The sequence below is a fragment of the Nannobrachium achirus genome, assembly GCF_963921795.1.
Source record: "Nannobrachium achirus genome assembly, chromosome: 10".
NCBI classification, from domain to species: Eukaryota; Metazoa; Chordata; class Actinopteri; order Myctophiformes; family Myctophidae; genus Nannobrachium; species Nannobrachium achirus.
In genome coordinates this window covers 60,703,431-60,729,832 of record NC_137819.1, presented here as the reverse complement: position 1 = coordinate 60,729,832, position 26,402 = coordinate 60,703,431, and the positions used below count along the sequence as shown (strand labels likewise).

General features: G+C 43.6%; 1 protein-coding gene across 1 annotated transcript in view; it reads left to right on the top strand.

Moving 5' to 3' along the window:
- Window positions 1–26,402, top strand: part of osbpl10a (oxysterol binding protein-like 10a) — a gene marked incomplete at its 5' end in the record, with an annotated part of 278,334 nt that overhangs the window by 63,675 nt on the left and 188,257 nt on the right. Inside the window, 2 exons of the mRNA XM_080735634.1 lie at window positions 1,986–2,161; window positions 20,741–20,820. Of these exons, the coding sequence (XP_080591760.1) occupies window positions 1,986–2,161; window positions 20,741–20,820 (256 nt within the window). The remainder of the gene's footprint in view (window positions 1–1,985; window positions 2,162–20,740; window positions 20,821–26,402) is intronic.

Genomic DNA, 26,402 nt, shown 5'->3' with positions numbered 1-26,402 from the left:
GGTCGGGACCCCCAGGGGGTCCCCAAATTATTTTTGGGGGGGTCCCCAGATGATTAGCTTACCAACATAAAGTGTATCGGCAAATTTCTATACCTCTAAAATGACAAGTTAAACATTGGCCAAATTGTCAAATATTAGAGGCAGACATTGTGAAAATAGCCGATCTACATGCTCACAAAGGCTTGCGTTGCGAGATTTGTTATTTTCACAATAGAACCGTGATATACAAAATGTAATGTCTCAACCCTTAGTGCTCGTCAGGGTTGGGGGGTCCCCAGTTAAATTATGATTATGTTGGGGGTCGCGGCAGTGGCGAAATTAGACCTTATTCCACATGGGTTTTCAGATCAAGGGGGCCCTGATGAAAGGGGCCCGGGTCTGTTGTCTTTGCGCGATTTAAGCGCAAACTACAATAATTAATCCACAGATTAGGAAAGTAGGGCCCTGGGACCCCTAATATATTGGAAATTACAAAATATATAAAATATACTAGTATGAATTGATGTAGATATGGCGCATTTCTTTATTTAGGCCTATTAAAAACAAAATAAAAATTCGCCACTAGGGGGGGCCCTTGGGTTTTTAAAACCCAAAAACCCTGCCAAATTACGCTTGTGGGTCGCGGCCAGAAGATGTTGAGAACCACTGGTTTAGAAGTGTATTTTCAGCGTTGAGGGCGTTAAACAAGGTTAGCCCACAGGTTGCCTCTTTTCACAGGATGGAAGACATTTAAGTGTTCCATATATTCCTGATGAAGCTCTTTTCATTACCTTTCTCACAGTCAAATTATTCATTCACCCGCCTTCCTCTCTCCCTCCCTCTTTCTTTATCTCTCTCTCTTGCTCTTTCACACCAGAAATACACATTATGGAAAGGTTATGCAATTACAGCAACAGTAATATAAGAAAGTGTTATCTGTGAACATGATAATGAGAACATAAAACATAATGATGACATTATATACAGGCTTGCCAACACTCTGAATTTGGCAGTAGTCTCCTGAATTTTGACCCCATCTCCTGCGGTGCTCCTGAATTGTCATTTCTCCTGGATTTGGTATTGTATCATCAAACTCCCAAAATTCACCAGAACACATGAAATTACATTGTGTCATTTCGTCCCTGCGTCATACTAGCGTCATGTCCAGGGGGTGTGCTTGTACATCAAAGCTGCCTCACGCTACAGAAACAGGAGATAGCCTCATGGCTCGGCCGAGTCATATGGAACTCATGGCTCGGCAAGGCTTACTTACTACTACTTATGTTAAAAAAAATCTGGGGGAGGACCCCCCCCAGACCCCCCAGACCCCCCAGACCCCCCCCCGCTTGGGGGGTGTGGGCAATGCATGCAAGATCATACAGATATTGACTTAAGTAATGACTTGAAGATGAGAAATCATTATTAAAGATGTCTTACTTTGCTTCAGTCATGAAATCTGCACACCTACATTTGGCATTTTAAAGCTGAAATTGGGGGAAATCGCTCTCTTTCGAACGACCATCATTTCGACCGGAGGGTTAGCGACTCACTCCACGGAGGTTAGGGTTAGGCTGAGGTTTAGAGTCGGGTGTCGAACAGATGACATATATTAACGGCGACACGCTCCCCTGAAATTGCACCCATGCTAGTAAAGCAAGCCTGATAAAAGTAGCAAACATGCAAAAAAAATCAACAGAACACAGGAAAATGTATATCTGTTAATTAAGAAGTTTTGAGGGGGAGGACCCAGACTCCGTTTGGGGAGTTCCACGCGCCCCCCCCCCCCCCCCCCAAAAAGAAATCTCCTGAATTCTGACAGTCCAATGTTGGCTGATGTGACATTAATGCTGTTTTCCCTCTCTTCTGCCATACCTTCCTTTTCTGTTTCCCTCTCTCTCTCTCTCTCTCTCTCTCTCTCTCTCTCTCTCTCTCTCTCTCTCTCTCTCTCTCTCTCTCTCATTTCTTGCTTTGTCTCCCCCCCCCCCCCCACCCCTCTTTTCCTGCAGATACTTTGTTTTAGATCCAGAAGTGGGCCAGTTGCAGTATTTTGTCAATGAGCAGGGAAAGAGCCAGAAGCCCCGAGGTTCCCTGCCCCTGATTGGTGCCTCGGTAACCCCGAGCGACGAGGCCCCGCACATGTTCGTCGTAAACTCCGTCAACGGGGAGCTGTACAAACTCAGAGGTATGATGATGACCTCACGCTGGCCTCGACTGCCCTAATTTGGCAAAACAGTAACACACAGGGGCGTCACAAGGGGGGAGTGGGACTGAGTTACTAGGGCCCAAGGTGGAGGGGCCTGTCTTTAGCTATTGAAAAATAGCAGATCTACAAGCTCACAGCGCGGCACCGAGTGCCGCGCTGCGAGCTTGTAGATCTGCTATTTTTGAAAAGTCGTGAAAATGTGTTGCAAATATTTGAATATAGGTACTTTTTAAGCGAACATTTGTAACTCAAAGTTTGCTTCTGGAGGGGTCCCTGGAACTAAATATTTTGAGATGGCGGTCCGTGGCTCAATACATATACTTTTGGGGGTCCTTCACATGAAAATATTTGAGCACCACTGACATTGAAACTTAGGTTTCAGACTTAAAAAATTTCCCTATTTTTCAAAAATAGCAGAGCTGTGAGCTTGTATATCTGCTATTTTTCAATAGTTAAAGCACAACATGTGAGTGAATCCTTGTACCCAGGGCCCAGAATTTGGAGCGACACCCCTGCTAACACATGCTGAACACAACGCGTCACAGTTGGACCAAGGACAAAGATAACCGAGTGTGTGCTGTAAACACTGCAGTTATTATTACACACTGTTTCTTGATTATTATTGGGCGTTTTGGTTGCAGCAGAATGGTAATCCCAAAAGAAGCTTAAACAGCACCCTCCACCTCTTTACGGAAAATGGATTACTAGAATGAATCACAAGTGTGTGTGTGTGTGTGTGTGTGTGTGTGTGTGTGTGTGTGTGTGTGTGTGTGTGTGTGTGTGTGTGTGTGTGTGTGTGTGTGTGTGTGTGTGTGTGTGTGTGTGTCAGTGGCGTCAGTTCAGAAAAAGCTAAGGTATGGCAACATGGCTGATGTCTTGCACGTGTGCCTTCGCACGCATGCAAGACACCAGTCATGAATGATGCCATACCTTAAGAAATACATTCTATTTCCCCCCTGTTTCTATGGTTTCTTGGGCTGGATATGGCAGCCTGGAATGGTTGTTCAAGTGCAGCTAAACTCGTCATGTTAGTAAACGTGCCACAATACCTTCTTAAAGTGACAATTTTGATACATTTTGTAGTTATTTTACTGTAATTTAACAACATAATACAGATAGACAAAGAGACATTCATGGATTTATATTTAAAGGTAACTTTTATTTCCCCCCCTGGACCCAGAGTATGGTAGCTGCATACCCCTGCCATACCCAATTGACGCCTCTGGTGTGTGTGTGTGTGTGTGCGCACAGGAAAATCCAGTGTTACTGAAAGTGTAAAAATGTGCCCTTTCAAAGGTGCATTAACAGACTGGGATTGCGTCATTGATTCTTGCTGCGTGGTGGAGGATTACGTGAGCCACAATGGGTTGAGTCGCGGATTCTAACTTTCATTACAAGGGTAGATTAATGTTCCCCCTGTGCTGCGAATCTATTTGTGGGGATGCAGATACCACTCGGTGTGAATGAACCGCTGAATGGTGGATATCGCTGGTTGCTGCTTGGTCTTTCATTAGTAGAGAGGAATCCAATGACCGCTGCTAAAAAACACTGCTAAAGAACATCAGTTGTGTACATACAGTGTAGAACTGAGGCTCTTTAGCCACTAGCCTTTAAAAGGGATTTTGTATTTTCATTCAATGTGTCCTTACAAATACTGTAGTAAAAGGTTAAATATTCATCTACATCAGGGGTCTTCAACAGGGGGTCCGGGACCCCTAGGCCTAGGGGGTCCTCAGTGTTACTACAGGGGGTCCTCCAAATCTTTGTGTGATAGAAACTTTTTTTTTCTAATTTTTTATACTAGAAGCTGGGCCGCCCTTCGGGCGGCCCAGCGTCTAGTCGGCGACCTGGCCAACTCGGAACAATGTAAATAGGGAATGAATGCCCCGCCCTTTAATGCAAACCCCATTATACCTGTTTTCATAGGACCCGTTTTGACCATTTGTCTGCCTGTGTCCATTTTTGCCCATATATGGAGATATCTGTATCTGTCTGTCGGTGTCCATTTTATGTCCATATATGGAGATCACTGCAGTTATAGTTCTGGGTCCATTTTATGCCCATATATGCCCATATATGGAGATATCTGTCTATCTGCATCCATTTTATGCCCATATATGGAGATCTCTGTATCTGTCTGTCTGTGTCCCTTTTATGCCCGTATATGGAGATCTTTGTGATTCTGCATCCATTGTATGCCCATATATGCCATATATGGAGATATCTGTTTATCTGCGTCCATTTTATGCCCATATATGAGATTTCTGTCGCTTTTTCAAACAATCGTGGGTCGGGTCGGGTTGAGGCCGAGCACTGCACTACCTGCTGCGGTGGGGAACGCACGTGCCGAATTTGAAATAGGGAATGAATGCCCCACCCTTTAATGCAAACCCCATGAATGCCCCACCCTTTAATGCAAACCCCAATATACCTGTTGTCATAGGACCCGTTTTGACCATCTGTTTGTCTTTGTCCACTTATGCCCATATATGAAGATCTCTGCACACACAGTACCGGTTGCGGAAAACTCTGATGTCAGACTTTATGCCCATATCTGGAGAACGCGCGTGCCGGTGGGAAGAAGGGTTCTCGAGATACGCGGATTACATACATACATACACATTCACAGAGATTTTGTGTTGACTCATGTGGCGTACGTGATGTCAGAGCCTTTTATGAAGTGATGTCACAATGACTCAGCGCTTGCGCCGATTTCCTCCGGAACAGCCTGATGTCAACAATCAGCTCCGCATAAGGAGATTCCGAACGTTTCGCGCCGGTTTCGGAAAACCGCGAGTCGGGTCGGGTCGAGGCCTGGCACTGCACTCCGCGCGGCGGCGGGGAACGCGCGTGCCGAATCTGAAGCCGGTGGGACGAACGGTTCTCGAGATACGCGGATTACAAACAAACAAACAGACAGACAGACAGACAGAGATTTGTCGCATTTATAGATAGATTAACCACTTGAAACCTAGCGTCCGTATTCGGAGAACTTTAGCCAAAAATAGCAGATCTACAAGGTGTGAGCTTGTAGATCGGCTATTTTCGGCAAAGAGCTTTGGTGTAGAGGGGAAAAAGAGCAGACTAAGTACAGAGTGAAAGTTTATTATTGACGGTTCAATAATCCAAAATACACAGATGATTGTGCTGTCATTGTGCTGTCAAAAGATGAAACTACATGGAATCTATGAAAAGGTTTTGGGGGGTCCCTGCTTCATCTCTCTCTCAACTAAGGGGTCCTTGGACTGAAAACATTGATGACTCTTGATCCACATTTAACAAGATGGGGTCTAATAATGGTGTAGCTTCCATGTGGATCTCGGACTTCATGTGGACAGGCTATGATGTCATCCATCTATGATGTCATGTCAGTACTATGACCTACTATTACCGTAGGTCAGTTTTTTCTCTGTAATTGGGCACGGTTTCAGCTTGATTAACCGTTGACTTCCAGTATGAAATGTAGGTTTTAGTATGTTAAATTTGTCAAAAGATTTTAAACGTTTCAGGGAGCTACTTTCTTTTAGACATTTAGATCAACTGAGCGGCCGGGTCGAATGGTTTGCAAGATTATCCCCGGATAGACTAGTCTATGGACCCTCATTTAGACGGCTCGGCACCTAGAATAAAAATAAAAACATGACATTTCAAAATTAGAAATAGAGATCGAAAGAGGTATGATTCATGATTAAATACTTTGGGTCCAAAAATGTGCAAGGCCTACTGCCTTCAAAGCTATCAGCGTTACTAAAATGGGATGTCATTCCCAGACCCTTAGACTGGAGACTGGTCACTGTGCTACAGGCCTACTGCACCTTGGCACCGACCTGTATTCAGGGGCGTCAAACCAAATTCTGGGCCCCGGCCGGGTACAAGGATTCACTGCGGGCCCCCCATGAATGTTAACTATTGAAAAATAGCAGATATACGAGCTCACAGCGCGGCACCGAGTGCCGCGCTGCGAGCTTGTAGATCTGCTATTTTTGAAAAATTGTGAAAATGTGTGCAAGAAACCTATGTTTCCATGTCAGTGATGCTCAAACTTTTTCATGTGAAGGACCCCCAAAATGATATGAATTTGGCCACGGACCCCCGCCATCTCAAAATATTTAGTTCCAGGGACCCCCCCGGGAAGCAAAATTTGAGTTACAAATGTTCGCTTAAAAAATACATATTCAAAGATTTGCACACATTTTCACGTCTTTTAAAAAAATAGCAGATCTACAAGCTCGCAGCGCGGCACTCGGTGCCGCGCTGTGAGCTTGTATATCTGCTATTTTTCAATAGCTAAAGTTACTAGGGCCCCTCCACCTTGGGCCCTAGTAACTCAGTCCCACTTTCCTACCCCTTGTGACGCCCCTGCCTGTATTATTCACTGAGGCAAGACAGACTCCATGAACCTGCTCGAGTCTCTGGAATGTCCCTTACACTCCCAAAGCGGCATATCAGAATAAGGCGGCCTATATTCTATTCTATGAATAACTCAGCCATCCGTGTACATGAGCTAAGAGGAAGGAAAATAATGGCACAGAGATGTAAGGTGGGAGGATTTACACACAGTTCACTGGAGAGGTATGACTTCTGACTGGAGCTGAAGAAAAACACACTCGCAAGTCAAAAGAACTTCTAAGAGTCCTGGAAGACCCGTTGAGATAATTGGTGCGTGATTTAGTGAATCCACTCAGCAAAAACCCAGCTCTTTCCCAAACGTTTTATCTGTACTGCGTATAAGAAAGACAAAAAAACTAAACGTTTCTCACTTGTGGAGTTGCTGGAAGTGGAATGGGCGTCATTTGAATTTTCACAAACGCAGGCATTAAAGTTCTCAGCCCTGGGGACTGATTTCAGTCTTGAAGATTCCATAGGAGCTATTTCTGAGATCAGTGCAGATCCGCAAAACAATAAACTATAACTAAAAAGCTGTTATAATTGCAAGATATGAGTATTTGCACTGGCCAGACTAGCATAGAATGCAACAGAATTTCAGATGAAGCACGGATTGGCACACACACACACACACACACACACACACACACACACACACACACACACACACACACACACACACACACACACACACACACACACACACACACACACACATTCAGTGAGGGCAGTTCAGAACTTCAGGGAAACAGCCACGTTTCAAAAATCACATATTGGGACATGGTCTGAAAATACATTTCAGTCCAGGGACGTGCTGGCCATTGGGAAAAGCGGGACAACTCCCGAACGGCCGGTTCATTCCCGGCCGGTCCAGGCCGGCCATTAGGAAAAAAATTAACTGTCTGCACAAAAGTAAAAATTTAACCGTTTGCACAAAAGTAGTGAAAACAGCCGATCTACAAGCACACAACGCCTCGCGGTGCGAGGCGTTGTGTGCTTGTAGATCTGCTGTTTTCACTAGTTTAAATAATTTTTTAAATGAGTGCCAATGAGGGCCTCTCCAATTCTTTTTCCCGGGCTGAATCAGGGGCCCAGCACGTCCCTGTTTCAGTCGTGGGATTTCTTTTGGCTTTAACCCCTGCAAACGGCACAGGGGAGGAACAAAGCCCCCTCACAGTCAGTTATTTAGATAAGTAGGTAGGCTCAGATTTGACATTGGTTACCATGGTGACCCTCAGAAAGGCCTTCCTGGTGGGGAAAGATAAAAGTTCAATGTCCAAGTGGCAGTCGCTGCTATCCTGTTGGCCTCTCAGTGTTCATACTAGTAGGGATGGGACCAGGCCTGGAATTTCATCATTTTAGGGGCAAGGCTACTTGCCCTTTGGGGTTTTCCATTTTTTGAGGGCACAAAGGCCAAATGCCAGGGCAGGAAGGCCATCAAATAAAACAAGATTTTAGTCCATTGAAATAATTAATTGAATTTAAGGGTTACATTTAATATGTTGAATATCTGCTGTGAAATAAATAAATGGTATACAATCTGATGCTCAGCCCTGCACCAATCAAAGATACTGGATTGGTTTAAAAATGAGGACTCAAGACACCGGTGTCTACATGTCTAAATTGACAAGCCAGAGACAGAGGAGAAAATAGTGGCATTAAGGCCACTGTGGCCTCAGGGCCTGCCATTTTTTGGAGGGACACAAGGCCAAACTGAGGGGCAACGACGGCCATGGCCTTCATGGCCTCCCTGAAATTCCTGCCCTGGATGGGACGATATGAAAATTTCATATCACGATTATTGTGACGAAAGAAATCGCGATTTACGATATCATCACGATAATCAAAATCCATTATCCTGGGGCGGAACATTTGCCAAAAAATAGCAGATCTACAAGCTGTGAGCTTGTAGATCGGCTATTTTTTGGCAAAGACATTTGATAGGGTGAAAAAAAGGCTGTATCAAGTACCTATATTATAAGTACCTTTAGATAGATAGATAGATACCTTATCCCAAGGGGGAAATTCAGTCACCCAGAGTCACACAGCAGTTAAGGTTACAGGATACAGGACAGTAAGAAAAAGAAACAAACAAGAAAGAAGAATCAACAATACAGGAGAATCAACCATACAGAGCAATTAAGTTAAATATTATATATATATATATATATATATATATATATATATATATATATATATATATATATATATATATATATATATATAGTCAAGAACAGTTAAAAACACAACACAACAATAAAATAGTAGTACTTAACGTTTCTATAATGGATTGCAATTTTAAGGGACTTTTCTAAGCATATTGCAAACTCAAAAAACTTACAATGGTCCATTCATTCAAACATTAGGAACTACTCAACACAGTGCCAAAGAATGTACACATATATACAGTAGGCCTGGCCTATACATCCCTTGACCAATTGAGGATTTAAGTGGTACCGGATATGTAGCATGGCAAATAAAGGGTGAATTGATCCCAGTGCTGACAGAGGACGATATCACGATAAATTAATCTCCATGATACGATTATTGTGTGATGAGTGTTTTTTTATTGTGATAAACGATAATATCGCGTATCGTCCCTGCAAAGCACCTTTTTCAAAGCTGGAAACTTCTAATGAAGTACTGTCAACCTAGCCTGCTTCCAGACCATAGACCCCGCCCACTCTCAGAGTGGACTCTTTCTCTGGTCTGGAGCTGAGTACATGAATCAGGATTTATTTTCGGCCCGTCCAATGAGCGCGGGGGGTGGGGGTGGGTCTAACGAATATCCAATCCGCGCAGAAGTTGAAACGATTCAAACGAAGTTCACACACACAGGCAGGCTGAGGAAGGCACACACACACACACACGCACGCGCGCGCTGATTTCACCAAGCTGTTAATGTTGATTACATGTTTCTGGTCGCAGTTCTGTGTAGAAGCAGTCACTGGCACAGACAGAGACAAACACACACAATCACACACACACTCCGCGACCGTGCGTCGCGTCCACCGTGCGTCTCGATCACCGTGCGTCGCGATGCGTGCACGCTCGCAAAAAAGTCCCTCGACTCCCTCCCCTGTAAATCGCTCAGAATAGGCACAGTTTCAGACTACTGCGTGAGCTGAGTCTGAGATCAGGCTACTGTCAACCTCCTAGAGACCTAGACACATGAAAACTCATAAATACTCACTTCACACCATGTGTGTTTATTTTACTCAAGTAAAAGTACCAAGAGCAAGACTGCAATGTACTGTAGAAACACTGTTATAACTAGAAGCAGTGCTCTTCCGAGCACAGGTCTCCACCAGGTCAGGTAGGTCCTGGTGGCGCTAAATGTGAAAAGGGTGCCATGTCTTCTTTGGCCTTTAACGGCAATGTGACCTGACCCTGCATGCATGACTTGAGGTGTTTTGTTCAAAAAATGTGTTTGGAAAAAGTCGACCTGCTGGTGGCGCTATAAAAGGCATATATGAAAAAAGCAGGGCAAAGGTTTTTCCTTGGCCTCTAGGGAGTGCACATACAAAGTTGTACACTGATCAGTGGAGTTATAGGTAAAAAAACAAATAACAAAAAAAACAAATAGGCCTGTTATAGCGCCACCATGAGGCTGAATTTCACCAAAATCGCACACTGCGTTCATGATTTCAGGCATTTTATTCAAAACTGACCAATCCTGCTAACTTTGGAAGCCAGTTTTAGCCAATCAGGATGGAATATGGAAAATCGGACAGATCCATGTCGGTCACATGACTGTAGAGACACTGTCTACCGATTTGCGTGATTTTTGGACAAAATCTGTAGGAGTACTGGCAATAGTTAGTTTTGCAAAAAACGGCCCCCTGGTGGCGCTAGATCAGGCCCATGTGGGGCAGAGGTTCTGAATTGGTATCCAGGGAGTGTGTGTGCACAGTTTGGCAGCGACCGGGCCAACGGCGCCAGAGATTAGCTGGTAACGGACGGACACACGCACGGACGGACGGACGGACAGGGGCGAAAACATACTCTCCCCCATGCCTTCGGCTGGTGGAGACAATTAAAAGTACACATTATGTAGGATGTCCCATTTCACAAGTTATCATACTGTATGTGTAAAATGTATTCTAAAAAATCTTTTGAAAATAGCCAAAGTTTAAATAGGGCTGAAGTGGTTAATCATGTTTTGTAGTAATAATCAAAATCTACAAAGTAACTAGTAACTAAAGTTTTCAAATAATTGTAGTGGAGTAAAAGTACAGACAATTGGAAATACTCCAGTAAAGTAAATTAACTCAAAAATGGTACTTGAGTAGTTCACCCCCAAAATGATAGATCTATAGCAGATCTAGCATGTAGGTCGACATGTAGATCGGCTATTTTCACAATTTCTGCCTCTAAAATTTGGTCAATGTTTAATTGTAGTGAAATACAACCCCAGAATTGTATTACCACGGTGCAGGACAAATGGTTGGCCTTGTGTTTTACTGTTGGCCAAGAGAAGAGAGAGAGAGAGAGAGAGAGAGAGAGAGAGAGAGAGAGAGAGAGAGAGAAATTTGGAGGGAGAGGATTTAAATCATGCTTGAACGATTAGACGTGGGTTGGAGCTGTTCATCAATTCTCCACCTCGCTGAAAGCAGTTGTGTGTTGATGGGAGGTCAAGTCATTTTTGAACACGCTGATTAGGATGCCAACCTCCATCTTCCCAACCGCACTACGGGTCTGAATAATTAAATCCTGCCTGTCCAAAAGATAATGATGATTATTAAACCACAGGTATTCAAAGTGGGGGCCGCGAGGGTAGCCAATTGGACAGGAGTAGAAAAAGGAAAGGAAAGGAGAGCAGGTCTCCTAGCCTGGCTCCAGCCCCTGAATCGCTCGAATGTTCAGGCGATTCAGGGGTCTGGTGACAATCTTTACGGCAAATCAGCGTCGTTTCAACGTCGACGACGGCAAAAAAACAACATAAACAAACAAGGCGTCGCCCGCTGGTAACTTGTGATCGTATCGATCTTGCTATGAAACAACAGTAGCAGACATATTTTACCGTGTTTGATTACTAGTTAGTAGCGCTCCTATTCTGACAGTTTCTTTGGTTAGCAAGTAGCCAAATAGCCAGCCACATAACAATATGAATCAGGGTCGCTTAACAACAACGTCATCTGATTTGCTGCTATTGTGATTGATTGGGGGGTGAAGCAATCGCTGAAGACTGCCTCTTTGGCAACGCCCAGCCCAGAAAAGGCTGCACTAGGAAGGGTTTTCAGACTGAATAATTGAGTGTGTCAGGCTACAGGTCTACGCCAGGTCAAGTAGGTTATTGTGGCCTCCTGGTGGCGTTATAACAGGCCAATGGCCTATTGGGAATGCAAATGTAAAATTGCTCGAAAAAATTGCACCGTGCGTTCATGATTTGATGCATTTTGTCCAAAACTGACCAATCCTGCACATTTTGGAAGCCAGTGTTAGCCAGCAGGTTGGAATATGACATACGGACATACCCACTCGGAGAAGCAGCTCCACCGCTCAAAAATCGGACCGACCCGTCTTGATCACACGACTAGATACTGTGTACCGATTTGCGTAATGTTTGGACAAAATCTGAGTAATATAAAAAAAAGGTTTAATGGAAGTCGGCCTCCCCTCCTGGTACCGTTATAAAAGGCAGATGTGAAAAATGTAGGGCAGAGGTTATGCTCTGGCGTCCAGGGAGAGTGCAAGCACAGTTTCGCTGCGATCAGGGCAACGGTGCCGGAGATTAGCTGGTAGCAGACGGACACACACACACACACCGACAGACAGATGGACACGGTGCAAAACATAGTTTTGGAGACGAATCTATAAATAATATGTATGTGCGTGTATTTATATAAGGCAAACAATGGAACAGGACTGCACACTAGTAGTAAGTAGGTGCTGACCATGGGAGATATATAACTGTTTCAAAGAAAAGAGGTCGCACAGCTTGTAGTTTCGTTTCGACACAATAGGTCTTCTTCAGGGTGAGCGAATTTACGTACCGGTATATATAGAAAGAATTTCAAACATAAATCCAATTCCCTTTTCCGGGGTCATTATTGTCAAGCATTTTCAAAAATAATGAAAATGTTCAAGCTGCTCTTTTGCTATGAGATGCATTGTGAGCTTGTTTTTAAGCCATTTTGCAATAGGGGGGCCGCAGCCAGAGGCTATACATTTGGGGGTCCTTGGCTAGGTGCAACAGTGCACCTAGTTCTGTTCTGTAGAATGGCCTCCATTCATTCTGATATCACATTTGTATCTCCTTAAATGAATTACATGTCCCTGGCTGGTACTGTACATGCATTGATTCTGATGCGTATCAAAACCAGGACCAATTAACTGCTTCTGTCTGCTTCAGGCAGACTCACTGCCCATTTTCCGCTGCAGTCTGAAAACTCACCTCTTCAGACTCCATCTCACCCCCTAGCTGCTAGCACTGTTTTGCTTTTCCAGAAATGCTAAGAATTAGATACTGTATCGTTTAGGCTATTAAAACACTACATGTAACTTAAGTATGTGACCATTTACTCCTGCATTTGTAAGTCGCTCTGGATAAGAATCTAAATGCCTAAACTGTAAATTGTAAATGGTCACATCACTGTAATCAATAACAGTGTGATTATGTGCTGATGGTGGTACTACAATTGACTAGCAATTACGTGGTAGTAGTTCTGTCTATTTCACTGTCTCGCTCGCTCTCTCTTGTCTCATTCTTTCTCTCTCCCTTTGTCTGTCTGTATATACAGACAGACTGACAAAGGGATAAAACAATAATGCTATAGCATTCAGCCAGCATCCAAGCCACATCCTAGAATTAGTTTTTGGCATAAATGCAATTCACCGACCAGGAAAGAGAGTCTGTTGTAGCTCCTGGTGAATGAACATATGCAGAACAGGCTGTCGTTAGTAGTTTCTCATTAGTTCCTTTTCAATTGAGGCATTCATCAAATGAATCACTTGAAGCTCACTTTCGAGTCTGTGTCTTATACAATACCATCGTTGAATCTGTCGGTAGAATCATTGAAGCTATAAACTCTATTGACTGGAGTCCTCCAGGGATTTATCCTTGGCCCACTCGTTCTTTCCCTCTACACCTAATCTCTTCATAGAAAACACGCTTAATGTTAGCCTATTTTCGCTGAATGTTCGACTACTCACAGGCCCAGAATATGGACGCCAGGGCTTAGTGGGTAGAGATGTAACCTGAAGAAATTAATAAAGGTCTACATAACGTAGTAAATGCGTCGGCTTTACAAGTTGTTATTGGTGACTCCTGTAGGACTACACCAAACAATGGAATCAATGGCTTAGGGCAGGGGTCTTCAACAGGGGGTCCGGGACCACTAGGGGGTCCTCAGAGTTACTACAGGGTGTCCTCCAAATCTTTGTGTGATAGGAACTTGTTTTTTTCCCCCTTTCTTATATTAACCACTTGAACCCTATCGTCCATATTCTGAGTACTTTAGCCAAAAGAATATAATAATATTTAATATCATATATTATATAAAAATATAAATATATTTTCGTCAAAGAGCTTTGGAGGGGGAAAAGAGCAGACTAAGTACAGTGAAAGGTCAAGTTTATTAAGTATTGACCGTCACCGTTCAAGTGGTTACATATCCGAAAACACACATTAACATGAATCCAAAATACACTGTTGATCATGCTGTCAAACAATGAAACTATATCTATGAACAGGTTGTGGGGGTCCCTGCTTCATCTCTCTCTCAACTAAGGGGTCCTTGGCCTGAAGATGTTGAAGACCCCTACCCCTGGCTTAGGGATCAATAACCTTATATGAAAAGGTATTAAATTCACCTGTCCAAAATGTAATGTTAATGGCCCTTTTGTCCATAACAATATTACCATACCTTCCCCATCTTTTATTGCCGATATAAAACCTGCCCACTGTGTTAGTTGATGGCACAGTTTATTGGCGTGCTCCCCATGTTCATAAATAAATATTATGATGTGTTTTTAAATGAAGATAATATAGCATTATCATTAGAGAGGGATTCAAATGATTTCTGGAGTGAAATTCCCCCTGCATTAGAGGTCTTCACAGGTCCAATAGACCAGTGGTTTTGAAAGTGGGTGACGGGGCACCCTGGGGTGCCTCGACGGCTGTCCAGGGGTGCCGCGAGATCATTTGATAATATTTGGAATTTATTTGGACACTTGAAAAAATTTAGTATCATTTTAAACTTGAAGTACAAAGTTATTTTCAGTCAGTTCTAACCAAAATGGCTATTATCTCAACGTTTTCCTCGCAAAAATATCGTCACTGTTGGGCAGAAACCTTGTATCTCCAAGTTTCAAATGTGTATGTCTTTTGGTAAAGCAAAGCCCTGCTTCATCATACAAGACTGTCGCACAAAACTAGTGAAAATAGCCGATCTACAAGCAGACCAAGGCGTTTTGTGCTTGTAGATCTGCTGTTTTCACTAGTTTAGTACATTTTATAGATGATAAATACAAAACAGTTTTGGACATACAAGGTTTCCACCCGACAACGACGATATACTATAAATATAAGGTGCTGGGAGACTGAAAATTATAATGTAGGGGTGCCTCGGATTAAAAAAATATTCATGGGGTGCCCTGAGACATAAAAGTTTGGGAACCCCTGCAATAGGCGGACCCAAATCCTACAGTATAATGAACCGCTTACATTTGTTCAGAGATTCAATTTGTTCAGCGATATTACAGAACCAACTATTACTGTTGCAGATTACATGGAGCTGACAAACCTAATAATTACAATTGCCATTCAAAATGCTGTTCTACCAGTAGACAGTCAGTGATATGCTAATGAAGCTACGTAGCATCTGTTCTACCAGTAGACAGTCAGTGATATGCTAATGAAGCTACGTAGCATCTGTTCTACCAGTAGACAGTCAGTGATATGCTAATGAAGCTACGTAGCATCTGCTCTCTCAGCTCAGCTGGAAGCCTGCCATGCATTTGTCAGCTTTTCCCTCCTTATTTTGTGCTGCAGTAATCTGATCCTATATATCAAGCATAATCATCACATAAATTAAACGGAACTACACACTATTCTCTCCTGATCATCAGCTGATCATCAACATTGCACAGCAGGCATGTGCACACAGACATCAAAGGGGGCTTGAGCCCCTGCCTTTTTATCCGTTCGTAAAAAAGAGCCCTCTCCAGACCATGAATGCCGTTTTTACTATGGTGGAAGAAATGCAAATGCCCTCATTTCATGCCATACCATTCAAGGTAGCTTTTCTAAGAGTTTGCGCCGGTGCTGCAGCTGTGGGGAGCGTTACAAGTGTGAATAATATTATGTTCACCCTATTGGTGACGCAAGTCCCATCTCTAGTCCAAATAACATCATGTTATGTCATAGGATGGATAAAAAAAGCCTCCTCCAGTAAAGGATTAACCCATTTAGGCCTAGAATTATTGAATGCTTTAACTATTGAAAACTATTGAAAGAAATGCAAATGCCCTCAATTCCACCATGCCCTACCATTCAAGAGAATTGCCTTGTCCAAACTCTCCTGAACGTGAATGCAACATCTTATGTTGAAATAATTCCCCTCTCTGTGTAGAAATCAAGCATCGAAAATAGCCGACCTCCAAGCTCACAACGCGTAGCGCTAGGACACGTTGTGAGCTTGGAGGACTGCTATTTTCGATATTTTCACCAAAAGGCCCCTTTAGAAATTTCAGACCCTGCCTCTCTAACATTCTCTGCACGTCCCTGTTGCGCAGATCGATTCAGGTGTTATGCATAATGGTCAACCCTGTCTCGGGTCTTGGGTATTGTTGGATATTTTCGGTTTGGGTGGATCCGTGTCAACCACTTTATTTCTGTCCATCAACTTTGTAGCTCATTTCGTTACCTTTTTAAATGAGCATTAACACCCATGGGGCCAAACTCGTTCAGTAACGAGATAAGGCCACTAGGGGTCACTCTGCCAAAAGGAGTTGTCTCGTTCCTCAACGAGACAACAAAGGGTTAACTGTACAGCTCTGCGTGCATGCTGTGTGCCCTGTGAATGACCCTAGTCCATACGTCACACCGTGGCTCAGAAGAGAGAGAGAAAATGGCGCGACTCGGCTGCATTGATTTCCATTCTAGGCTGAAACATAAAAAGGGCTTTATCTATGAATGAGGTGCAAAGAACGCCAGGGAAGCAGAGATCTGATTGTTTTCACGGTGACACTTTACCGCGATGGTCGGCCCCGGTCTGGATTTTAGTTTCGCGAGCGTTTGTAAACAAATGGATTATCTTCCTCAATCGTCAGTGGACACTCACGTGCACACGCACAAAGCTTCCGAGGCTCTTCAAAATAAAGCGTGAGTGAACGGCAGCAACAGCTAGAAATGTTAGAAACCTTGGCTTCCCATGTGTTAAATGGAAGGATATTGGGGGTGGGGGGGGGGGGATGAGCACCTGAAAAAAAAAATTCTAAACGTAAAACACTATGCTGCGTCTTCATTCTGGAACATGGCAATACTTATCGTCACTGTCGGGCAGAAACCTTGTATCTCTAAGTTTCAAAATGTGTAATTTCTTTCGCAAAGTAAAGCACTGCTTCATCACACAAGGCCGCCGCACAAAAGTAGTGAAAACAGCCGATCTACAAGCACACAACGCCTCGCACCGTGAGGCGTTGTGTGCTTGTAGATCGGCTGTTTTCACTAGTTTAAATCATTTTAAAAATGATAAATACAAAACAATGATAAATGATAAATACACGGTTCGCACCCGACAACGACGTTATGCTTGTTTGTCTCTTGCATGGAGACTGCCTGCTATTCCAGTCAACCTCCATCCATCCATCCATCCATCTTCAACCGCTTATCCGGAATCGGATCGCGGGGGTAACCCTAACCCTAACCCGAGACCTCCAGATTTCCTTATCCCGAGCAACTTCCTCCACTCCCTCAGGGAGTATACCGAGGCGTTCCCAAGCCAGTTTGGAGATATAATCCCTCCATCTGGTCTTTGGTCTGCCACGGGGTCTCCTCCCAGTGGGACGTGCATCGAGGACCTTCCTAGGAAGGCGCTCGGGAGGCATCCGTACTAGATGCCCGAACCACCTAAGCTGACTCCTTTCCAAGTGTAGGAGCAGCGGTTCTACTCCAAGTCTCTCTCGGGTGACTGAACTTCGCACCCTATCTCTAAGGGAGATACCAGCCACCCGTCTGAGGAAACCCATTTCGGCCGCTTGCACCCTCAACCTTATACTTTCGGTCATGACCCACACTTCATGACCATATGTGAGAGTAGGAACGAAGATTGCCCGGTAGACGGAGAGCTTTGCCTTCCGGCTCAACTCTTTTTTCTTCACCACTCCTCTCCTATAAACGGCATAAACCATGTGAGTACCGTACAAAGGAACAGAAAGACTGCATACAGCGAATAATAGGGAGGTTGAAGGCGTGTGAATCCAGTCGGGGGGTCTTTGCCAATGACAGCTGGGTACAGGTGTTCCTCCTGCATGACTACCTCCCCGCCACCTGCTCCCCTCTGAGACAAAAGCAGCCGCTCCTCAGTGTGTTGAGCGCAGCGTGTGTGCACCGCGCTCATCAAAGACCTCCACTGAACGAACGTCTCATTTTCTGTGAATTTCCTTCCCTCCTAAGATAGCTTTTTCTAAGAGTTCGCGCCGGTGCCGCAGCTGTGGGCAGCGTGACAAGTGTGAATGTGTTCACCCTATTGGTGACGCAAGTCCCATCTCTCTCTAGTCCAAATAACATGTCATAGGATAGATAAGAAATGTAGCCTCCTCCAGTAAAGGATTAATAAGCGTTCAATCCTTGCAACTTTTTTTTCTTCTTTTTGTAGCAATATTGCCTTCAGGCACTTGAGGACAATGTTATATTCAGTTCCTAATTAATAAGAATTATGTCACTTCACTTCGCTCTTGTGAGTTACCATGGAGACGGGTCTCTTGTGTCGCTGGATCTGTGTAACTCCGTGAAGCCTCAGGCCGTCGTCGTTAAGTGCCCCATCTTGCAAATAAGTTTAGAAAATGTACTTGGATGCTGTCTGGCATAATCGCTCTCATAATGGACCGGGGTCTAAAGCGGCCTCGTGCCATTGACTGAAACGTTAAAGGCCAACTAAACGCGTGATTTAGGACGCAGTAAAGCAGCTTTTATAGATCAGGGCATTCATTGCCTCCGGCAGCAGCTCGACTTGACTTACTGTACATATTTATGTCGGGCTGACGTTTTCGGCCTGACTTGACCTTCTTGATATCAGAGCTGTTTTGGCGAAAACATGGTGAGCTCATCGATCACGATGGAATGGAAGGAAAGGATAGTGTTGCCTGGAGCTAGCAGCCAGCCGGTCCATGTCTGGTTAAACCACAGTTCTCTCTGCCAGTTGGCCTGCTGTATGTGGATAAGAGGACAGATTGTTAAAAACTGGTAAAAAATAAAAAAAACTAGCCCAGCCCTCCCCTCCCCTGCCCCTTCTTTGTATATACTTACTGTTTGTTTAGACTTACTGTTTTTTTTTTTTGTTTTCTTTGTTGTTTTTTTTGTTCTTTCATTTTATTTTATTTACATATCTACTGCATAGTACTGTGTTCTATTCGTCTGTCATTCAATGTTATTTGAGATACTTAAATGGTTTCCTGTGGAAATAAGCTTAGTCTTTTCTAGGATCTCCTTTTAGTAGACCTTGTACCAGTGAACTGTACCGTCATGAAACTGTACCTTTTCCTATGCATACTTCTAATAAAGTCTTCAATCAATCAATCGATCAAGTGTATGAAGCAAACAGTATTTTATTTTAAAGATGGGGTGCCGTGATTTCTCCCCCCTACAATATAATCATCAGGTATTATGATTATACTTAGAGGAAGATTTTCTTCAAAAAAAGTGTACAGAAATCGTTAAAATTATGTTTTTATGTGGCCACAACCCCCTGTTCATTAAGTATGCCTGGTTGTCATGTGGGTGGTGACCCAGCTGAAGTTAGCCACACCCACAGTGTTGTTGAATGGTAAAAAGGGAATTGAATGATTTTATGATGTATTTCAATTGGGCCTTTTGACTCGGAGGCTTTCAGCTTTCAGGAAGAAACCAATAATACACAGGGAAGACATATTTGCATATTATAACCGCACCAGGGGGTCTACTAGAGTAATGGTAACTCCATAGACACATACAAAACAGAAAAAGTACAAAACTATGGCACCATCTCTTTAACCCAAACGATTTGGTCACAAAGTTCCTCCACAGACCAATGAAAGTAGATCAAAAACTGTACGAATAAACAAGGGAATAAACATAACAAGTGTATGCGTGCACGCACACTGCATGTGGGTGTGGATGTTGTCTCTGGATATCAAAGCAGACATGCCATGGGCATGTCTGTCAGGTTGTCGAGTCAATGTATTTGTATGGCACATTTAGTAAGTAGACTCAATGTGGTTGACATTGCGATCACAAACGCACGCACGCACGCACGCACGCACGCACGCACGCACACACAGACAATATTATGCTATGCTGTAGGAAAATAATAGTGTTATATTGTTATGGTAAAATAGTGATATTTTATAATGTAATAATAGTGTTGTTGTTGTGATTTAAATATTGTTATATTGTAGTGATATAATAGTAGTGTTGTGCTGTAATGATAAAATAGTGTTATACCACTCAGTGTAGCCGGACGGCGTGTCGCTGGTTCGATTCCCGATCCCGACCAACTTTGCTGCTCGTCACTCCCATCTCTCTCCCCATTTCCTGTCAGTCTACTGTCCTATCAATAAAGGCATAAAAGCCCAAAACATATCTTAAAAAATCACACCCAATGTGAAGTGAGCGGTGGTCGTGCTTGCATAACGTCTTCAATTGGTAATTGGTGATGTAATACAGGCTACACACACACGCACATTGCTATGGCAAAACGCTGAGGAAAAGTGGCTACAGATAGTGGCTACAGATAATTGGTGATGTAATATGATGTAATATGGCTACACACACACACACATATTGCTATGGCAAAACGCTGAGGAAAACAAAATGCTATGGCAAAACGCTGAGTAAAATCGGCTACAGACACACGCACAGCCACTCTTAGGAGTGGTTTACCACCGCTCAAAAAAAGTGTGTTATTTCTCATTTTCTGGATCATGAAATGTTCCTTATATGGTGTTGTGTTGCATTCTGTGTCCCTGCAGCCTCTGATGCCAAGGAGCAGCAGTTCTGGATCAATCAACTCCAAGCCTGCGCCAGACGCCACTCTGACTGCAGTGCCAAGGTGTGCGTGCACACACACACACACACACACACACGCACGCACGCACGCACGCGTGCACGCACGCACATGCGCACGCACGCAATTATATCGTGATTTGTGTACATAATCGTAATTCTTTTTCATAAGCGTCATAATCCTTTCCATGTTGAAAAATGTTCATATATTTAAAACAAAAGTAAAAAATAGTGGAAATAGCAGATCTACAAGCTCACAACGCGTCGCATCGCGACGCGTGTAGATCGGCTATTTCCACTATCAATGTTCTTTTTTAAGTATAAAGTTGCCAAATATGTCAGTAATTTCTTTGTATAAGGTTATGTGTCATATCTACCATGTGCAACTTCAAAGCCTAAAAGCCAAACAGAAATGTAATTGTCAACGACAAAAAACACAATAAAATCGTTAATCGCAATTATTTGAGTGACAAATAATCGTCATGTAAAATGTCATAATCGTGACAGCCCTACGCACACACACACACGCACACGCACGCACACACACACACACACACACACACACACACACGCACACACACACAGAGAGAGTTGACAGTTCAAGACGCTGGAATGGCTCACTCAGGAAGGAAGGTGACATTTCACTGAAGACACATGTTCCTCTCTGTCTGTTTATAGATGTCATTGTGACGCTTGTGGTAAAGCCAGGCGAGGTTCAGTGAGTTGCATACCGGAGCCTGACCGCATCTCATTTTGTTTTGGTTGTCAGTCCTGCTAGTAGTTACACTGTCTTCCTCATTCTGGCCATCTTAAAAGTATACGATAAACTTTCAGCTCAGATGTTTAAACCATGGGGGTCTTCAACAGGGTTTCCGGGACCCCTATGGGAAGTGGTTCTCAACCTGTGGGGGGTCCCCAAATTATTTTGAGGGGTCCCCAGATGATTAACCTAATGTGCAACATTGTTTTCTCACTCAACAGTAAACAAACCAGCATAAACTTTAAGTCTATAGCGGGTTTATGCACATTTCCAAAGTGACAATTTAAGGACTTTTTAATACCTCTTAAATGACAAATTAAACATTGGCCAAATTGTCAAATATTAGAGGCAGAAACTGTGAAAACAGCCGATCTACAAGCTTACAACGCCTCGCCTCTGCTGTTTTCATAATATAACCGTGTTATACAAAGTGCTCGTCAGGGTGGGGGGTCTTTTTTCTCCTTTTTTATATTAACGATTTGAACCCTAGCGTCCATATTCTGACACAACGCTGCGAGGCGTTGTGAGCTTATAGATCGGCTATTTTCGGCAAAGACGTTTGGTGTAGAGGGGAAAAAGAGCAAACTAAGTACAGTGTGAAAGGTCAAGTTTATTAAGTATTGACAGTTCAAGTGGTTAAATATCTGAAAACACAAATTGACATGATAATCCAAAATACACTGATGATTGTGCCGTCAAACAATGAAACTATCTATGTGCTGTGGGGGTCCCTGGCTCAACTCTCTCTCGACTAAGGGATCCTTGGCCTGAAAACGTTGAAGACCCCTGCAACGTTTAAACCATTGCAACGTTTCATAGACTCCACACAGCTTGTTTTTCTTTGCCTTGCTAATATTTTGAAGTCAACGGTCACGCTAAAGTAACCTCTTCCACTCAACTCGGTGCAACAGCATGGCAGCTGAATCCATTTCAGTGGCGGTTGCAAACCACACCACAAGTTGGTGACAGTCCTATATAAATTCATTTTTCTCCCTTATGGTAATACTGCAATGACAAGTGGGATATTGAGACAGTCGTTTAGCATAATCCTATACAATAATAGTTTAGGCAGGAACATTCACGTCAAGAATATAACAATTAATAACATAATGAACAGATAGACTCGGCAAGATATTGGCAAGGATATTTAACCATTTATTGCATAAATGGAATACAGTTAAACTTGGCGTTTGAAGGGCTCCGCGATCGGAGATGCTCCCTGAATTTTGTGCAGGCATTTCTGAGCATGCTAAGCAAAATCAGGGAACGCAGCAATACCCCCCATAGGGATAGAATAGCAAATAGCAATAACCGTGACATGTAACATAGTCAAATCACAGTATGAGCTTAACAACATTGACATGAACTTAGACAAAATCACAGTATGAGCTTAACAACATGACATGAAATTTAGACAAGATCACAGTACTTGCTTAACCACATTGACATGTAACTTAATCAGACAATCACAAGTATTTGAGCTTAGCCAGAGTGATCATGCAAAGGTGGAGGCTGGGGTGGAGGAGGAAGCAAGCAGCAAATGATTCCGAAGCTTCGGAACCAAGCATTGGTAGGGAAAGCAAGCTCTATTTAAAGGAGCCTTCCCTACTGATTGAGAGCTCTGATTGGAGTATGGCAGTCATGTGACATAATGACCAGCAGATATGTTAATGAGGTATGAGAACAGAGCTGACTGACAACTGACACTCAGACTGGCGGCGACTTGACTCCCATGCCCTGCATAAACTTACGCTATGCTTTATTTTAGGCAGGAACATTCACGTCAAGAATATAACAATTAATAACATAATGAACAGATAGACTCGGCAAGATATTGGCAAGGATATTTAACCATTTATTGCATAAATGGAATACAGTTAAACTTGGCGTTTGAAGGGCTCCGCGATCGGAGATGCTCCCTGAATTTTGTGCAGGCATTTCTGAGCATGCTAAGCAAAATCAGGGAACGCAGCAATACCCCCCAAAACTAATGAGCTTGCTCTCTGTCTTGGCAGGGCTCGGCCAACCAGAGAGCGCTTTAAAACCCCCAAAACACGGAACCCAACGCCACATAAAACCTGTGTCAGTCAGACTCTGGTTATGTGTAGCAGCAGAGCGCCACTGCAGACTTCTACATGATTAAAAGTAAAAGACTGCAGAGTCTTGAACCATGAGAAGCCATCCTAAGCTTAGCAGTAACTATGTGTAGCAGCAGCTAGCTGCGATCTCTGCGTTGACAAATTTATTTTATGCTAAAAGATACATGCTGCATCTTAAAAGAGAGACCATTCTATGATTAGTGAAATGAAATAGCTAAGAGAGGCAGCGAAGCGACGCTGCCGACCTTTGAAATAATTATTCCGTTAAGAAGCAGTTCTTAAATTAAGAAAAGGCCATCCTACCATTAGTGTATAAAGTGGGTCAGCTACGCTTGCTGTGCGTGCGAGCGGTTCTAACGCAGAACCAAATTGTATTAAGCAGTTGGTCTTAAGCCATCCTACACTGCGAAGAAGAGTGAATCAGCTACGCTTGCCGAGTTGTGCCCCATCCCTTAAAGGGGGAGCGAGCTGTTTGAGGTTACCCACCATGCTAGGTAGACGTGACCCTGCAATTGGAAGTTGATATTAACAGCTGTGATAACCGTGCCAACCACCTTTGAGCAATTAATTAGCCGACCGTCTCCTCACTTAATGCCGCTCATGCTTTTGAGCAACAAGAATGACCTCCTTCCTGGCGAGTAACATTCATAGCTGCTGAGGATCAGCGTCCATAACCTCCGAGTTGGAGCCAGCCCGGTTGTATGCATAGACAGATGTACAGGTGTGGAGCCATCCCCGATGCTGCAGGAAGCATCTCTGGTAGCCATCCTTCCAAGGTCCGATACAGCTTGCCTCGCCAGAGGACGCCAGGCAGATACCATGACATAGAGGATAGAAAGAAGTATTAGTTTGAGAACGTAGTCTGGATTGCCTTGATGCACCACCCGGCTGAATATTAATGAACTCCTACAAGCATAAGGTGCTGCTGAAATATACTTAGAATCATCTTGAGACTTGTTGCAACGATCATCATTATTATAATTATTATTATCATCCACAACCACGCAATCTATATAATACATCTGACTTATCAGCCATATAATTATGCCTTTAGATGAAGATGCAGTTTGATTAACGAATGACCTGCCTTTCATGGCTTCGGGAGGAGGTCCAGGTGAGTATCCTCGATCCAGAATCCTCGATCATCGCGACACATCGATGTCGCTCATGAAACAGGCAGGCAGCCACTCCCCTGTCTGCTGAATCTGTAGCGTGCAAGCAGGCGGGCCAGCAGGCGGGCAGGCGTGCAGCAGGTGGGCAGGCAGGCGTGCAGGCAGGCAGGAGTACCGGCAGGCAGGCTCATGGTTGCAGCAGAAGTAGCGTTAGCTGAAGCTGTAGTAGCAATGCCCTCTGCAGTGCCAACCGACTCCTGACTGGCCTCATGGCATTATACGGTAGTGGACGAAACTATAAAGATAAACATGTTAGCAGAAAACACACAGAAGCTGCAGCACAACGCTGCAATGACATGCTGTAGCAGCAGCCATGCAGCAGCTCCAGCACGAAGCTGAAAAGATAAACATGATGTTCGCAGCAGACATGTAGCAGCCTCAGCAAGAAGCTATATAGAAAAACACGATTTAGCGGAACATGAAGCAGCTTTAGCATGAAGCTGCAATGATAAAACCTGATGCCGTAGCAGTGGGCATGCCACAGCTCCGGCATGGAGCTGTAATGATAAACATGATGTTAGCATTAACTAGCAGTAGCATTAGCTGTAATTATTAGCAGTTATGCTAGCAGGCAGCAGCAGGTTGAGTGGAGCTAGCAATAGCTGAAATTCTAGGACACATGATAGTATCTGACTGAAGCAGCAGCAACAAGAGCCATTAGCACAATTATGTGATCATTGTAGCATAGCAGCACAACTGATAAAGAAAGAAGCCTGGAAATGAAACATGATGTTAGCAACAGACATGTAGCAGCTTTAGCATGAGCATAAGTTGAGCATACAGCAAAATGGCAGAAGCCTGGAAATGAAACATGATGTTAGCAACAGACATGTAGCAGCTTTAGCATGAGCATAAGTTGAGCATACAGCAAAATGGCAGAAGCCTGGAAATGAAACATGATGTTAGCAACAGACATGTAGCAGCTTTAGCATGAGCATAAGTTGAGCATACAGCAAAATGGCAGAAGCCTGGAAATGAAACATGATGTTAGCAACAAACATGTAGCAGCTTTAGCATGAGCATAAGTTGAGCATACAGCAAAATGGCAGAAGCCTGGAAATGAAACATGATGTTAGCAACAGACATGTAGCAGCTTTAGCATGAGCATAAGGTGAGCATACAGCAAAATGGCAGAATCGAAGCAGCAGCCAGCCTATGCAGTATTTTTTTTTTTTTTTTTTTTCCCACCGTGTGCAAAATTACAGAACAAGTGTTTAACGCTGTTCCGAACAACGTTCAGCATGTACTGGCTGTGCATAGATACATCAACTCAGTTTATCCATTTCACATGGCCACTTCAGTGTTACCATGCTAGCGTTTGTAGCATAAGACAATGGCACCCCTGAGTGTTACTAGCATTAGCCGCTAACATAAGCATTTAGCAGTGAACAAGCTTTTCACATGGCCATTCCAGTGTTCCCATGATAGCGTTGTAGCATGAGCCCATGACAACCCCCGAGTTACTAACATTAGCCTCTAACATTAGCATTTAGCAGTGAACAAGCCTCTCCCCATGCTGGAATGTATCCTCTTACTCCATACAACTCAAAGGTTCCAAATGCGCTAACATTAGCATTTAGCAGTGAACAAGCCTCTC